Raw genomic sequence first — 12,092 nt, forward strand, 5'->3', positions numbered from 1 at the left:
GTGTGTCTACCCAGGCTCCTCGGCTCACGGAGCTTCACGGTGCGTGCACGCTGGGCGTCAGGGCCCTTGTCTTCGTGGCCGAAAGGCTCCATCATCGTGACCTGCTGAATTCAGCGTCTGATTGTTAGACAAAGATGAGGACCGCCCTGGCTATCCGAGGAGATGGCCTAGGAGTACTAACGGTGGCTAAGAAGCCTTTGTTAGTTCACGGTTCATGGCAGGGTTTAAGTGTGCTTCAAACTTGTCAGTTTCTGGCTCATTTATGATTTTACCCCTTTTCTAGCCTTTTTAGTTTCTTCAACCAACTTTAAAAACCAGCTTCCTTCACAGTGGCCCTTTACAGTAAGCGTGTCTGGAGTTGGAAGCCCTGTCCCTTGCAGTGGATCCCTTCCCAGCGCCTCTCCCCCCGCAGCCGCCACCACTGCCTCATCCATCATACCCTGCTGCTAGCAGCTCTGGGCCACTCACTCGTGTCTCTTCACAACCGGACGTCATTGGGCTGCATCTTAGCATGTACATTTCGAATCCCCTTGATTCTCCAAAAAGACGTGGGATAGCAGAAGAAAGGTGTCCAGCACTATCTGGTCATCGTAGGTCAGTGCAGCGTTTTGAGATGCATGCGATACTTTGTAGATATCAGCTTCTCGAGGCTTCAGTGTGCCTGGGGCGCTGGGGCGTGTTCGCTGCTCCTCCAGCCGGTCCTGGTCTGTGTTCCTGGACGGTGGTGGGCCGCACAGTTTTAGACAGATCCAGTCTCCTTCCTGTTGGCCAAGTCTCAGCATAGGAAAGGTGAACACAGGGGCAAGCAGGCTCCTTCGCAAGGGCTGTCAGGCCAGTGGGCAGGGAAGTGATTTGGGGAAGAGAGGCAGAAATAGTTGTCTTAGCCCGCTCTGGCTCCTATGACAAAATGCCACAGACTGGGCGGCTCTTAGACAACAGACTTGTGTCTCCCACAATTCTGGAGGCTGGAGGTCTTAAGATCAAGGTGCTGGCAGATTTGGTGCCTGGTGAGCGCTTGCTTCTTGGTTTATAGATGGATGTGTCCTCCCTTTGTCCTCACCTGGCAAATGGGGTGAGGGAGCTCTCTGGGGTCTCTTTTATAGGGGCACAAATTCCATTCATGAGGGCTCCACCCTCGTGGCCTAATCACATCCCAAAGGCCCTGCCTCCTAACGTCATCCTGCCCGCAGGTAGCCTAGTCATCCAGTTCGTCCATTTAGTGGACTCAGTCAGTTCTGGGGGTGGGGGAAGGGCAGCAGGGGTGATGGGCTCATTGGCCACCCACCAACACATCAGAATGGTTGAGCCGGAAATCTCACACACACCTGCCAAGGGCAGGTATCATCAGAGAGCTGCCCCACCCCCCCACCCCCCAACCCCGTTCCATTCCCAGTGTGCTACCTGATGGGGCTGTGGCTACATAATGCTGCATGAGGGCCTGGGCGAAACCCCCTCCCTCAGAGGGAGTGCTGCACATCTTCCTTTGACGTGGTTACTGTTCTGCTCATTGAACTCTCAAGAGCAACGTAAAGTGGGAATAAAATCTTAAAAAATAAGCAGCTGTTGCAACTTTGTAGAAGTAGAAGAACCCATCCTAAAATTCATAGGGAATCTCGAGGGATCCTGAATAGCCAGAACATTCCTAAAGAAGAAGGACAAAGCTGGAGGCCTCCCAATTCCTGATTCCAAAATTGACTAGAAAAGCTACAGTAATCAAGCCAGTGTGGCACTGGCATAGACAGACACATAGACCAATGGAGTAGAATAGAGCCTAGAAATAAACTCTCTCATATACGGTCAAATGCTTTTCAACAGGGGTGCCAAGATAATTGAATGCGGAAAGGATAGTCTTTTCAACAAGTGATACTGGGAAAACTGGATATGCATTTGCAAAAGAATGAAGTTGGACCGCTACCTCACATCATACACAAAAATTAACTCAAGGGGTCAAAGACCTAAACGTAAAACCTAAAACTGTAAAACTCTTAGAAGAAAACATAGGACAGAAGCTCCTGGACGTTGGACTTGGCAATGATTTCTTGGACATGACACCAAAGGGACAGGCAACCCACAGCATGGGAGAAAACGTTTGCAAATCACATATCCAATAAGGAATTAATACCCAGGATATATAGAGAACTCTGAAAACTGAGCAACAAAATACCAAACTACTCAATTCAAAAATAGGCAAAGGACTTGAATAGACATTTCTCCAAAAAAGATATACAAATGGCCACTAAGAACATGAAAAGATGGTCAGCATCCCTAATCATTAGGGAAATGCAAATCAAAACTACAGTGAAATACCACCTCACATCCATTGCAATGGATACTATCAAAAAAAGAGAAAATAACAAGTGTTGGTGAAAATGTGGAGAAATGGGAAACCTTGTGCAGTGGTGGTGGGAGTGTTAAATGGTGCAGTGGCTATGGAAAACATTATGGAGGTTCCTCAAAAAATAAAAATAGAATTACCATATGACCCAGCAGTTCCACTTCTGGGTATATACCCAAAAGATGGAAAGCAGAGTCTCAAAGAGATATATGCACACCTTTGTTCATAGCAGCATTAATCACATTAGTCAAAAGGTGGAGGCAACCCAAGTGCCCATCAGTGGATGATGGATAAGCCAGATGTGGTCCATCCACACAACGGAATATTCAGCCTTAAAAAGGAAGTGAATTCTGGAAACTCCCTGGCGGTCCTGTGGTTAGGACTCAGCCCTGTCACTGCTAAGGGCCCAGGTTCAATCCCTGATCGGGGAACTAAGATCCCACAAGCCGTGGTGGTGCAAAAAAAAAAAAAGGGAATTCTCACACATGCTACAACATGGATGAACCAATTTTTTTAAAAAAAATATTTTTATCTAGGGATACATAGGACTTTTAAAAAATAAATTTATTTTTATTTATTGTTTTTGGCTACATTGGGTCTTCGTTGCTGTGCGCAGGCTTCCCATTGCGGTGGCTTCTCTTGTTGCGGAGCCTGGGCTCTAGGCGCACGGGCTTCAGTAGTTGTGGCTTGAGGGCTCTAGAGCACAGACTCAGTAGTTATGGCACACGGGCTTAAGTGCTCCGAGGCATGTGGGATCTTCCCGGACCAGGGCTTGAACCCGTGTCCCCTGCATTGGCAGGCGGATTCCCAACCACTGCGCCACCAGGGAAGCCCCTGAATGAACCTCCTTGAGGACATTTTGCTCAGTGAAATAAGCCAGTCACTAAAGGACAAATACTGTATACTTCTACTTCTATGAAGTGTCTAGAATAGTCAAATTCAGATACAGAAAGTAGAAAGGTGGGTGGCAGGGGCTGAGGGGATGGGAATGGAGAGACAGGGCTCCAGTTTTATAAGATGGGAAGAGCTATGGGGAGGGGTGGCACTGACGGCCACACCACCAGCTGAATGTAGTTAATCCCACCGCACTGCATGCTTGAGAATGGCCGACATGGTAACTTTGTCATGTGTGTTTAACACAATTTAAAAAAGCGACAAACAGAACAAAACAAACCAGTAGGGCTTCCCTGGTGGCACGGTGGTTGAGAATCCGCCTGCCGATGCAGGGGACACAGGTTCGAGCCCTGGTCCGGGAAGATCCCACATGCCGCGGAGCACCTAAGCCCGTGCGCCACAACTGCTGAGCCTGCGCTCTAGAGCCCGCGAGCCACAACTGCTGAAGCCCGTGTGCCACAACTACTGAAGCCCGCGTGCCTAGAGCCCATGCTCTGCAACAAGAGAAGCCACCGCAGTGAGAAGCCTGCGCACCGCAACAAAGAGGAGGCCCCACTCACCGCAACTAGAGAAAGCCCGCGCGCAGCAACGAAGACCCAACGCAGCCAAAGATAAATAAATAAATTTTAAAAAAACCCAGCAGCTGTGAATGACCCCATCAGTAGGACATTGGTACTTTCCCCAGGTATAAGCTGTACGTTTCTACTTGAAATAGAGGGGTTCCTGCCCTCCCCTCTCGCGTGCAGGGCTGAGTGACCGGGTAGTGTGGGCCACCCCCGTGAGGGCTGCTAGCAGCCTCTGCAGGAGGGAGCGTGGTGGGGACGTCGTTGGCAGGGGGCCCGAGGGTCACGAGCACCTTTTCTCAGGCCTGAGCAGCTCTGCAGAGTGCAGCCAGCCTGAGTCGCACCCTTTCTTGCCCTCTTTGCTCCCGTCACGTGGCCTGGGCACTCCAGCTGCACTGAGGTTGTGCCCCCTCGTCTGCACCCCCTGTCTGGACGCTGCATTCCCGGGGGGAGGGGGGAGGGTCCTCAGGGAGCAGCGGGTCTTGGTCTTTCCTGGCTCCCTATTTTCTGTCCTCACCGCCGGTCTCCGTGACGCCCGGGACTCCCGCAGGATGAAGCCCTTCCCTTGGCTGGGCTCTGCTCATGTCGCGGGGTTTTCTGTCATCACCGTGACATGCCCTCCACCTGTCACGGCCTCCGCTGTGGTCTGCGTGTCCTCAGTGAAGGCGAGGATGATGCGTGCTGGACGGGGGCGCTGCAGGGACATGGCTGAGGAGAGGGCTGCACCAGGACATATGGAGAGCTCCCCAGGAGGCGGGCCACCCAGAGCGACGCCGTCAGGAGACCAGGGCTCTTTCTTAAGCTCAGAGAGGAGCCGTGAGAGACAAGCAGGTTCTGGCCCTCCCTCCATGGTTCTCTCCTCAGCTGGCGCATCCGTACCGGACAATGATCCTGAGGGTCATGGAGACGGTCGTGAGCAGTCACGTCGGCGAGCTGGACAAGGGCTTGGCCAGGGCCAGCATCCTCCTGGCCTCCAGCGAGATGACCAAAGTGAAGGTCCGTGGGGCTGACCAGGTCCTGGCTTGGGAGGGAAGCTGCCTTCTGAGGCCTTTCCTCCCAAGTGCCTTAAGGGTGTGGGTTTGTGTCCGGCTGCCTCGGCTTGGCCCCTGGGTCCTGTGCCCTGACTGCCCTCCTGGGATGGGGAGGGTCACCCCACAATGGGAACTGGCGCAGAGAGCAAACTCCCCGAACCCTCAGGGCACACGCGGGGGCGGTGGTGCCCGGTGTGTGGAGGTGCTGGGCTCAGCAGGGAGCCCTGCTCCCAGCAGCAGCAGCGTGTCCCCTGGCGTGACGGAGGGCAGAGCGTCTCGTTTCGCTTCCTGGGCAGTTTCAGGGCGAGGTCTGCCTCCTTCGGTCTGGGTGCCACTTCAGGTCTTTTGGGGGGGGTAGGAACTGGTTTGTGACTGGCAGCAGGCCGCCAGCAACGTCCTGGTGGCTTTGGGAAAGCGTTTCATCAGCAGCGTGATGGAGGAGATACTGAGCAAGTTCCAGCCCGGGGTCCTGCCGCACCATTTTGTCGTGCAGACGCTCGCCAACCTCTCAGTTTCCAATGGTAGGTGGCGGCCCAGCCCCTTCGACCCGTGTTCTGAGCGGTCGTGAAGACCTCTGAGAGCCCGCCGGCCTCGGTCCCAGCAGCTCCACCGTGAGCCCCAGGCTGTGCAGAAGGAGCTCAAGGCGTGTGGCTGGGGTGCCCTCTGCCTCCCCTGGGGCACAGGGCCCGAGGGAAGGACAGGCTGGGTGGGGATGGCAGTGGGGCCCCCGTGACGTACCCCTCTTGCAGTGTTCGGCATGGTGCCCTTCCTCACGTCCATCTTGAGCACCATGCTGCCCATGCTGAGTGCAGCCAAGCCCGACTCGATGAGGGTGGTGTTCTGCTGTGGTAAGACGGGGCCTCTGCGGGCGGGTGGGCCTCCGCGGGCAGGTGGGCCTCCGCGGGCAGGTGGGCCTCCGAGGGCAGGTGGACCTCCGCGGGCAGGTGGGCCTCTGCGGGCAGGTGGGCCTCTGCGGGGCAGGTGGGTCTCTGCGGGCAGGTGGGCCTCTGCGGGGCAGGTGGACCTCCGAGGGCAGGTGGGCCTCCGAGGGCAGGTGGGCCTCCGCGGGCAGGTGGGCCTCCGAGGGCAGGTGGGCCTCCGCGGGCAGGTGGGCCTCCGAGGGCAGGTGGGCCTCCGCAGGCAGGTGGGTCTCTGCGGGCAGGTGGACCTCCGCGGGCAGGTGGGCCTCTGAGGGCGGGTGGGTCTCTGCGGGGCGGGTGAGCCTCTGCGGGGCAGGGGCTGGGTGCAGCCTGTCCACTCCTGGACCTTTTGTCTCCGGTGCCCCTTTGTGGGGCTGTGGGTCCTCCAGGCTGCAGGAGGAGGGCGGGACATTTAGAGGAAGGGTGACTGCAGGCGCGGGCTGGGTGGGCACTGCTGCAGATAGAGACCTGGCCTCTGCCGTCTGACTGCTTTTCTCTCCTGCTGGGGGCCCCCCTGCCCAGGACTTCACACTGCAGTCCCTGAGCCCTGGACGCTTGATGTGGGGCGGGAAGAGACTTACCCAAAGCTGCAGCTGCTTCCCATTTCTCTCCCTGCCCCGTGCTGGGAGCGTGACCATTCCCTGGGCATCTTGGGATGGGGTATTCACTCTCCCACCTTCTGTGTGCGGCCCTCCGCGTGCCTGGGCAGGGGACGGTGCCTCGCGGCATGACTCTTGGGGGAGAGGAGGGCACTCGTGTGGGAGGGAAGCAGAGGGTCCTGAGACCCGGCGGCTGAGGGGGCCTGGGCCTCTTCTAGCAGCCACCACACTGCCCTTGTCCTTCAGCTTCCTGGTGTCCCTAGTGTCCCCACCAGTCTCAGGGAGACTGCCGGCCGGTACTGAGGGGAGGGAGGGAGCATCTAGGCCCGCATGAGGACTGGACCCTTTTTAAGCCGCAGCCCAGCCTGTTAGCAGGTGCTGGGCTTCCCCCCCAGGCTGCCAGCTAGGGAGCATGTGATGAGGCCGTGGCCGCGCTGGGCAGGGCTCAGGGCTGGGGTTGGGGGCTGGTAGCCGGAGGATCGGTGTTTGGGGAGGGTTCCTAGGGAAGCTGCGTATCTTGCACACACCTGGGGACTTTCCTAGCCAGGGCCTAGAGCTTTGGGCCCCAGGCCTCCCTGTTCACAGTGGCTTTGGGTTCAGGGTTCCCCTAGGAGGGGCTCCAGCCCCTGCCAGCCCTCCTCACATTCCCCCGCGTTCCGCATTCTCTCTATTCCCTGCCACGGTCTCTTTGGTGCCTCTTGCAGGCTCCCGACTGTGTGTGATTGGCAGGCTGCTTGGGCTGAAGGGCAGAAACCCTCCTTGGCCTAGTTTTGGCTGAAGAGGGAAATTGTGACAGGATCCCTGATCAGCTGGGTGGGAATCACCGCTGAGCTGGGAATGCAGGAGCAGGACACAGAAGGGGCCGAGGCAGAGCTGAGGGGCTGGGGCTGTACCTCAGGTGCGCCGCACACGGGGAGAAGACCAGCCTAGGACAGAGCCCGTGTCGGAGCCGAGGGCTTAGGTACCGGCCCCAGGCAGCTCCTCTGGGAGGCACTGGCCTCGCTCCGGGAGGTGCAGGGCCCTGCACAGAGAGCTGACTCGCGCTTCTCAGGCGCTCTGGTCCCAGCCCTTCACGGGCCAAAGGCCCCTGCAGTTCCCACCTGTTGGTGTGTCGTGTATGAAGCAAGTGCGTGGGCCAAGAGACCTGCCCGCAGGCTGCCCTCCTGCTGAGGTGTGCGCCCCTCACCGCAGACAGAACGTTCAGGGTCGGGTCTGCAGTTGGAGGGAAGAGTGGTCCTGCCTGCTGGAGGGGCCTCAGTCGGGCCAGGAGGGTCCACAACAGCCCATCAGCGGCCTGGGTGGGCCACGAGAGGGCTGGGGCCTCCTGTCCTTCCAGACAGCCTCTGGTTCTGGGCAGATGTCTGTGTCCACTGCCGGAAGGCGGCACAAGTGGGCAGCGGCGCTGGGCCGAGAACAGGAGCACGTGCACACTTGAAGCTTCTCGTCCAGTTTGCAGTACGCTGTGGCCAGGCAGGGGAAGAGTGGGCAGGGAGACCCAGAGACTGTGTTGACATGCCCCAGGCAGCAGGGTACACGGCTGGCCTGGCCACACTGTCCAGCACCAGTAGCGGCCAAAAATCACTGCCCACGAGGAAAGTCTCTGATAGGAAAGGTGGCCGCAAAATAAGCAGAAACCGAGACTTGGGGAAAGCAGACGGTTCAGGGAGGAGAAGACAGGCAGGAAAGGAAATCTGTGGTTAATGTCCTCCGGGAGCTAAGAGAAGATGCGTTCAGGAAACAAGAGCGTGTGGCCGTGAAGAAGCTACATTCGGAGAATAAAATTAAGCTTTTGGGAATTAAAAACATGATGAAAATGGAAGGCAGAAATGGAACAGAAAGTTGAGGAAATCCTCCAGAAAGTAGAGCAAAAATGCAAATATATGGAAAATAGGAGAGAAAAGAATTAGCAAGCTAGGCCATGAAGCCAGCATTCGAATAAGACAACCTGGAAAGAATGAACGGAGAGAGTGGAGTGGGGGAGTCGTGCAGTAATCCCTGAACCTACCCTGCAGCAGGAGCTGTTCCTGATGGAGAGGCCCTCCAGGCACCGCACCAGGAAGATTTTGCAGGGGTGTGGGCAGGGATGGTCCAAGGGGAGGCTGAGGAAATAGGGTGGCCTTGCCTTCTCTCGCTCAAGCGAGAGCGCCAGAAAGCTCCAGTGGAAGGCACCCTCTGAGAATCAGAGCCCTGCCCAGATGCTACTTGAGCAGGAGGTAAAGGCTCTTGTGGAGAAGCCACGATCAGGAAGGGTGCGGTCCCACATGGGGCCGAGGGAGCCCCAGGGTGTGCGGCAAGAGATGTGGAGGTCGCCTTGGTGACTCGTGCCTGGAGAGCCAAGGAGACTCAAACCGCAGTGGTCGGTTACTCTGGGAAACAAAGCTGCTCATGGACGGAGTGCGTGGGCTCTGGCAGCGTGGGTCTGGAGGGATGGACGGGAAGGACTGGCCCTGTCCTTGCGGGGAGTAGGTGAGGAACATCGTGGACACGTTATTTATCGAGAGATAGATTAAACCCCGTGTTTGCTTCTGGAGCAAGGGATATTGGGCTGGTGGAGGGTGTGTGAGAAGTGCCCTTTACTTTATGCCTGTGTGTGTACCTGATGAAACACTCAAGCCTAGTAACAGGTCCGGGGGTGGGTTTCTGCTTCTGGCCATATGGTAGCCTGTTACCCTGAAAGACCTTCCCACGCAAAATACCTAGGATCCCTGATCAGTTTGACCAACAGCCTGACTGAACAGCTCAAGGAGGCAAAAGAGTGGGGGGACGAAGGGGCCATGGAGGAGTGGGGGGTTGAGAGAGGAGCTGAGGGTTCTCGGGGCACCTGCAGCCCCGGTTTTAGCAGCCGTGTGGCAGGGAGGGGACCAGAGCCCACCTCGCCAGACCCTCCAGGGGCCCATCCTCAGTGGAAGGGCTGCCCATGACACAGAAACCTTCCCCCAGGAGGTAGTTTTCTTTCAGAATTTCTTTATGTTCTGTCTTGAGCACGTGTGAACATGGCTGCCCTCCTGTAGATGGAGGGTTAGGGTTAGTCTTTCTGCTGGGCTGCAAAGCCCAGGCTAAGAAATTAGCCTTACAAGTGGGCCAGCTTTGAGTTGTGAGCTGGGGCAAGTAAAGACCCCTGGGGCAGCTGCTGCAGCCCCTGCCTGGGCGCCGGGCTCTGCCCTCGGGAGGCCCGGCCGGGAGCCGCCGCCTCTCCGGGCCATTGCATCCTCATCTCCCCCTCCACTGCCCAGGCCCCGTGGCCAGGGCCTGGCCTCCGACTCTCCTTCGTGGCCCCATCGTCTCCCCTGACCCAGGGTCCAGGTCCTGCTGACCACTCGCAGGTCTGCAGCAAAGCGAGTCCCCAGGCTTACCCGCCTGGTGTCCACAGCACAGTCCCTTCCACAGACACAGACCCCCAGGCCAGCGCTCCCCACCCTCGGCACCCCGCCACCGTGCCCCCAGGTCTTCTTCCTACACGTGTCCTGGGGGGCCCACGCCTGCCCGGCACAGCGGCCCTTGAAAGCGTGTGGCACGCATCTCTGTGAGGGGAGAGGTGGGCACAGCAGACTGGAGTGGGCCAGGCGTGGTGGCCTGGGGGCATTTTGGGGAGGTTGGTGCCTGTACTGGTTTCCTTGGACCACCTCAACGAAAGACCACAAATTGGGGGGGTTAAAACAACAGAAATGTGTTCTCTACGGCTCAGGAGGCCAGGATTCCGAGAGCAGGGTGTTGACAGGGCCGTGCGCCCTCTGCGGCTCTGGAGAGAAACCTTCCAGGCCCCCTGGTGTCTGGAGGTGCCCGTGCATCCTGGCGCGTTGGCTCGAGGCTGCAGCAGTGCTGCTCTGCCTCCGTTGTCCCCGCGTGTCTGTCTCTCTTCTTGTGAGGACACAGTCCTGTTGGAGTTGCCCCCCCCCACACTGTGACCTCGTCTTGACTCATTGCATCTGCAAAGACCCTATTTCCGAGAAAGGTCACGTTCTGAGCTTCTGCGAAGCATGCGAGTTGGGGGACCCTTCACGCCCGCACAGCGCTTTGGTCCCGAGCTTGGCCGGGTGCTCTGGAGCGTGTCTCGCAGGCAGCATGGCATGGTAGAAGGGGCAGGCGTCGCGTGGAAGCTGTGTGGCCATGGGCCGGCCGCCGCTTACCGCGTGGGTCGCCACAGCTCTGCAGCGCTTTAGCGAGAGCACCCTGGAGTACCTGGCCGACCTGGACCAGGCCCCCGACCCCACGGTCAGGAAGGATGCCTTCGCCACTGACATCTTCAGCGCCTACGACATCCTCTTCCACCACTGGCTGCAGAGCCGGGAAGCCAAGGTATGTGTGGCCCGTAGGGACTTGTGGCCTCACCTAGCTGGCTTTCCTCTCCCACCCACAGCCTGGAGGTACTGCTCCAGTCACCTGGGCCTCTTCTGGGGTTCTCGGGTGTCGGGGGGGAGATCTGTCTACATGTGCCCCTCCCTCCGCTGCCCCACAGGTCCTCACAGAGTAGGGCTAGTTTTCTGGGGCCCCAGCGCTGGACCTCTCCCTGTAGGCCCACTCCCTGCACCCCTTTAGGACCTCCGCTTGCGGTAACCCGGGTCTCCAAGTCCAGCTGTGGGGTCCTTGGGGAAGGGCTCTTTGCACATCTCTGCCTCGGGCTGACGGGCGTTGCCGGCCGGTCCGCACGTGAGCGCCTGTCCCTGTGTCCCCCCAGCTGCGGCTCGCTGTGGTGGAGGCCCTGGGGCCCATGAGCCACCTGCTGCCCAGCGAGAAGCTGGAGGAGCAGCTCCCCAAGCTGCTGCCTGGAGTCCTCGGCCTCTACAAGAAGCACGCCGAGACTGTCCACGTGTCCAGGGTGCGTTCAGGAGTTCAGCTGCAGGGGGCACGGGGTCGGGGGGAAGCCCTGGGGGCAGCCAGCCTCAGTGGGGGGCGCGGACAGGAGCCGGGAGCCAGGCCCACCTGGCCTTGCCGCGCGCCCCCTTCCCGGCCCTTCCCCACGAGCGAGCGCTGGGGTGGAGGGCTGGGAGACTCCCGCAGCCAGCAGGGGTGGGGCTGGGCCAGGAGGAGGCCCTGACGGCCCCTCTCCTCCCTCCTCGAGCAGAGCCTGGGCCAGATCCTCGAGGCGGCAGCGAGTGTGGGCAGCCGCACGCTGGACGTCCAGCTTGACTCACTCCTGGCTGCCCTGCACGCTCAGGTGGGCTGGGGGCCCAGGGAGGGGTGGGAGCACGCTGGGAGGTGCCTGCTGAGGGTCAGGGAGCAGGAGGTGGGGCTGAAGCGCCGTCTGCCCAGCGCTGGGGCTCGGGCCGCGCGACACAGCACAGCCCCGCCGTGCAGGTGCTGGAGCGGGCAGCCAGCAGGCCAGGGGCAGCTCTGGGGCCATCTGCACTGGCTGTGCGTCCCGAGGGCCCGGGCTCAGGTGGAGACCCCCTCCAGGGGTCTTGATGGCTCCGATGGAGAAAGGGCTTCGAGGAGGCTCCGCAGCTGTGCACACCCTGCCCCCCCAGGTCAGATGAGGGGCATGGAGGTCACGGGGAGCTCTGGGGGGACGTTGCGTCCGGGGGACTTTCTGAGTGGGAGAGAAGGCCGGAAAACCAGAGAGAGCGTGGGCAGGCGGCTCTGTGAGAAAGAGGAGCAGGGAGAGTGGACTTACTTCCTTGCTCCCCCGCCCCCGGGGCATCTCTGGGCCTGCTCCACTCCCACACCTGCTGGGATGCCAGCCTGGCCCGCCGGCCTGAGCCCTCACCTGCCACACACCGACGGCGCCCTGCGAGGGCCGGGGGTCGGGCTGT

At 59.2% G+C, this 12,092-nt stretch overlaps 1 protein-coding gene across 14 annotated transcripts in view; it reads left to right on the forward strand.

The window, feature by feature from the left end:
• MROH1 (maestro heat like repeat family member 1) overlaps window positions 1–12,092 on the forward strand; it is a 54,029-nt gene that overhangs the window by 1,955 nt on the left and 39,982 nt on the right. For all 14 annotated transcript variants that reach the window (XR_004346391.1, XR_004346392.1, XR_004346393.1 and 11 more), the window contains exons 3-8: window positions 4,657–4,788; window positions 5,182–5,344; window positions 5,573–5,671; window positions 10,487–10,638; window positions 11,018–11,158; window positions 11,405–11,497. Coding sequence is in view for 11 of the 14 variants with exons in the window: in XM_032609463.1 (XP_032465354.1) it covers window positions 4,657–4,788; window positions 5,182–5,344; window positions 5,573–5,671; window positions 10,487–10,638; window positions 11,018–11,158; window positions 11,405–11,497 (780 nt within the window). In the remaining 3 variants the exon portion in view is untranslated. The remainder of the gene's footprint in view (window positions 1–4,656; window positions 4,789–5,181; window positions 5,345–5,572; window positions 5,672–10,486; window positions 10,639–11,017; window positions 11,159–11,404; window positions 11,498–12,092) is intronic.

This window comes from Phocoena sinus, chromosome 17 (genome assembly GCF_008692025.1).
Source record: "Phocoena sinus isolate mPhoSin1 chromosome 17, mPhoSin1.pri, whole genome shotgun sequence".
In the NCBI taxonomy this organism is placed as follows: Eukaryota; Metazoa; Chordata; class Mammalia; order Artiodactyla; family Phocoenidae; genus Phocoena; species Phocoena sinus.